The sequence below is a fragment of the Silene latifolia genome, chromosome 2 (assembly GCF_048544455.1).
Source record: "Silene latifolia isolate original U9 population chromosome 2, ASM4854445v1, whole genome shotgun sequence".
Lineage (NCBI taxonomy): Eukaryota > Viridiplantae > Streptophyta > Magnoliopsida > Caryophyllales > Caryophyllaceae > Silene > Silene latifolia.
Genome location: NC_133527.1, coordinates 8,033,430 through 8,037,765, shown reverse-complemented (window position 1 = coordinate 8,037,765; position 4,336 = coordinate 8,033,430). Strand labels below are relative to the sequence as shown.

Here is a 4,336-nt window from a genome sequence, read left to right as displayed (position 1 = left end):
AAACGGCCATTCGAGTCTGTCATACGCCTTCTCAAGGTCAAGTTTGAGAGCCATAAAACCCGTGCTCCCTTTCCTACTCCGCATAGAATGTAGAGCTTCCTGGACAATGATGATGTTGTCCGTAATCTGACGCTTGGGGACAAAACTACACTGCATGGGATTAATAAGAATGGGGAGAATTGGTTTTAAACGGTTCACAATCATCTTCGTGATAATCTTGTACACGACATTACATAGACCAATGGGCCGAAACTGTGAAACAGTATGTGGGTGATCAACCTTTGGAATAAGCGAGATAAACGTTTCACCCAATCCGTCCGGGAAGTTGCCATTGTGCAGCACATCAAAAACCAAATTGCATAGGCTCGGAGAAACCGTTTCCCACTGAGATTGATAAAACAGTGCTTGAAACCCATCCGGTCCGGGAGCCTTAAACGGGGACATCTGATTAAGAGCATACTGAACATCAGCTATCACATATTGACGATTTAATTTCTCGGATTCCTGACTTGTTAGAGCCGGGAAACGACCAATCGTTAAACCTTCAAGATTTATTGGTGAAGTTGGCCCTGCAAAAAGGTCTTGAAAAAATTCAATAACCATCCTTTTAATAATATCAGCATCCCAAACCTAGTTTCCTAATACGTCTTGCAGTCCTTCAATTCGGTTATGCTTTCGCCTGATAATCGTGCTCAAATGGAAAAAACGTGTGTTTCTATCACCATCGCATATAGCTTCCATACGGGATTTTTGAAACCACAAAAGTTCCTCTTCCCTTAGAACTTCATCCAACTGCTTTTTTAGTTTAAGCTCCAATTTAAATAAATAATTGGGTCCTCTATTGGAGAGACGTTTCTGAATGCCAAGTAGCCTCCTCTCAAGACTCCTCTTTCTTGCAAAAATATTGTGAAACGTATTCTTATTCCAATCTTGCAGTAGGTTTGCAAAATCGTGGATAAAGGGGAATAGTGGCTGTTCATTAGACCAATTAGAATCCACAAATTCCGAAAAACGAGCATGACACATCCACGCAGCCTGAAAACGAAAGGGTCTAAGGACTTTGGGGATGGGCGCAAAACCAGTAGTACTTACAATTATAGGGCAATGGTCCGACTGGTTCTGCATAAGATGTCGTAAAGATCCTTCCGCAAACATTGTACGTCATTCTGAATTACACATGGCCCGATCTAACCTGGTCCATTGGCGAGTAGAAGCAGTAATCCCTCGCGACCATGTATGGTCCAGCCCAGAATAGTCGAGGTCAATCCAGTTATTATTCTCGCACCAAGCATTAAATTTGTTACATCTCCTCCGCATTCCATCACTAGTCCCATTACGTTCATGGATGTACCGAGTGTCATTGAAATCTCCCATGGCCAACCACGGCCTATCGTGGGTTCGGGCAAACGACTCAAGCTCCCGCCATAGCTCTTCTCTTTTAGTAGCATCCGGGCTTGCATACACTGCCGAATAATACCAAGGTACTTCCCCTGCACGGGTAATCTCAACCGTAACATGTTGGGGATGATGGATAATAGGGGTGACGGTGACTTCCTCTGGATGCCAGAATAGCCATATCCCGCCACTAAAACCCGTTGCTTCCACTCTAGTTTTCCCCTGAAAATTGATTTTGTCACATACGCGTTGCGCAACAGCGCCACTGATGTGAGTTTCGACTAGAGCCACGACATGAGGTGTGTTGATTCGAATTAATTCTTTAAGCATAGAAAGAAAGGCATTACTACCTGCTCCTTGAACGTTCCAGGTCATCAACCTCAAGGCTGATCGACGAGTTAAATGATTAGGTAAACGATCCATAAAACTTGTTGGATAATGAGAGAGCGAGGACAAGAACGCCTCAGAGAGTAACACGAGAATCCTCATGTCCTGCATTGGGATTTTCACTTCCAGAAGCGGTTCTGGAACTGACGAGTACAGAGGAAGTGCCGACTTCAGTACTACCTCCATTGAGTGAGTTAGGGGTGTTGTCGACATCAGAACAGGGGCGTCCATTAGTGACATTAAGGAGAGGCAACGAGATGGGAGGATGGTGATGGGTTTGGTAATTGGTATCAGATTCGGGGAGGTGATTGAGGTCATAATGGTGTTGTGGCGGGAGGATAGATGGACGTCCAGATTTTTTGTGAGTGCTACGATCAATTTTACAGGACAAAGAAGCTTTCCGTAAATTTTCCTTATTAGAACTAAGGTTATGTGTAAATTTCGAGCTTCTTTGGTGCATAAGTTTAGGGATGTTATTAATTGGGGACAAAATCATGGGAGATTGACTGTTATGTTGAATTATGGGGGAATTGATCAAGGGAGGAGATATCCTAGGGGATGGAATATTAATTTGATTGGTAATATTTCCATTTGAGGAAGGAATTGGAATATTCGAAGCTTGTGTGATCTTTTCCTTAACGACAGGAGAAATCTTGGCAGGCCTTTCCTTGATTATGACTTGATTTTTAAGAGGACTTTCCTTAGAAATTGGATTCACCTCCTCACACATAGGATCCTCAATATCAATTAAATTATCCTTTCCTTGATTTCCCATAATTTCCATATTTGTCTCCCCTAAATCTCGTACACCAATATTCTCAGACCCATTGACCAAAAACGCCTCCTTAGTTTTTGCATTGTTATTGCTTGCTTCCTGTTGACTTATCAGCACAGTATTGCTATGGATTTGCAAATCTTCAAGGCCATTGACATCAGTCGAAACCATATCAAGGGCTTCAAATCTCGACCCAGAGCCTTTGTCAATTTTCGTTTTAAAACCAGAGGGTTTATGTTGTACCTCATTACTAGTACTCACGGGCTTATCTCCTCGAACATTCTTACGTCTGACTGGCTTTTTAACATGCATCCAAGAACCATACGCCTCAGTAGGAGCTTGAATAACACCCTTACCATTACCCTTGTTAATGATAGAATCTGGAACTTCCTTAACAACCGATTGACTGGTAGCCTCTGCATTCGCCTCAAACATCGTACAATTTGATTCATTATGGCCTAATTTTACGCATTTATAACATATCATACGAAGACCCTCATATTGGATAATCCACACTCTGCAATTCATTCGGAACTTCGAAAGCAAAGGTTTTGTTAAATCCACTTCAACGCTCATGCGAATGAACTGACCTCTTTCCGCTAGGGCAGTTGGTTTATCAATACGGATTACTTTTCCCACTTTGCTCCCAATCTTCCTCAAGATATCCTCATGATAATACTCAACAGATAAACGAGGAATTCGTATCCATGTAGTTAGATGACGAATAGGTTCATCCGTTGCGACAAAATTAGGTACCCATTTCCGAATAGTGAGGTAATGATCCCCAATCATCCAAGGGCCTTGAGATAGTACGTGTTCGTAATCCTCCTTGTTAGTGAATCTCGCCACATAGAAAGAAAACCCGACATCCATGAGTGATAGACCACCTTTGAGGGCCCATTTCTTCTTTATCTGCCGTAATAATGTAAAATACCCGATGTTTTTATCGAACATCTTAATAATGAGTGTATCCTTCCAATGTCTTCGGATCTTGATTTTTTTCTTCCTTTGTAAGAAGAATAGTAGGACACATTGGGTCATTAGCAATATCATTGTCTTCAATGTCATCATCAGACTCCTCTTCATAAGCCTCATTATTTGTGATGTTGAAACTCATGCCTCGGTTGATAGCGAAAGATGGCGATCCTCCATTACTCAAAGACTCCATGTATGATACACGAGGAATCGGACCTTGGTTAGCAGATTCTGTGTTTTGATTCACACCATTTGTTTCAGGGTTTTGATTCATTTTGACCTTCTTTGTAGAGCGATTGTTTTGGTCATCTTCCGAATCGGGGGAAGAGGACGCACTTTTTTGAGAGAGCATAATCTTAGAGATAGGTAAATAAAGTAAATATAAACTATTAATTGGGACGAAGAGAATAATATTTATGGCATAATATAGATTCTAATTTTAATTTGAATCTTGAAAAAAGAAAAGTTTCATAGTAGTGGTAGAATAATTTATTTAATACGAGTATGCATTTATATAAATATCAAAATTTATTCAATCCGTAATTTATTTAGATACGTGTGACATTTTCAACTCTCCACAATCTTTTAATGTATCTACACCATAGTTGAACGCATGTAATGTATCTACACCATCTTAAATGTAATGTATTGTTACCTAGGAAATTTATTTGTGAATTTCATTTGCAAATTCATTGTATAGAAATACACATTAACAATATTATATGCATTGATATTTTATAAAGTGAATGTCCCTCAAAGTCGCGTTGATTGTGTTGGATCATTTAACTAAATGCCATGAAATTG

The 4,336-nt window shown here is 40.4% G+C and overlaps 2 protein-coding genes across 2 annotated transcripts; both read right to left on the bottom strand.

The window, feature by feature from the left end:
• Nucleotides 1–630: 630 nt before the first annotated feature.
• Nucleotides 631–1,155, bottom strand: LOC141633210 (uncharacterized). Its single transcript, XM_074445661.1, has one exon. The coding sequence runs from the start codon at nt 1,153–1,155 to the stop codon at nt 631–633; it is 525 nt and encodes a 174-aa protein (XP_074301762.1).
• Nucleotides 1,156–1,161: 6 nt separating this feature from the next.
• On the bottom strand, nt 1,162–1,818 carry LOC141633202 (uncharacterized). The gene has a single exon (XM_074445654.1). It carries the CDS (start codon nt 1,816–1,818, stop codon nt 1,162–1,164), a length of 657 nt encoding a protein of 218 aa, XP_074301755.1.
• Nucleotides 1,819–4,336: the final 2,518 nt, after the last annotated feature.

Coding starts and splice junctions, on each gene's coding strand:
- LOC141633202 (XM_074445654.1), bottom strand. CDS start 1,818: ATGGATCGTTTACCTAATCATTTAACTCGTCGATCAGCCTTGAGGTTG.
- LOC141633210 (XM_074445661.1), bottom strand. CDS start 1,155: ATGTTTGCGGAAGGATCTTTACGACATCTTATGCAGAACCAGTCGGAC.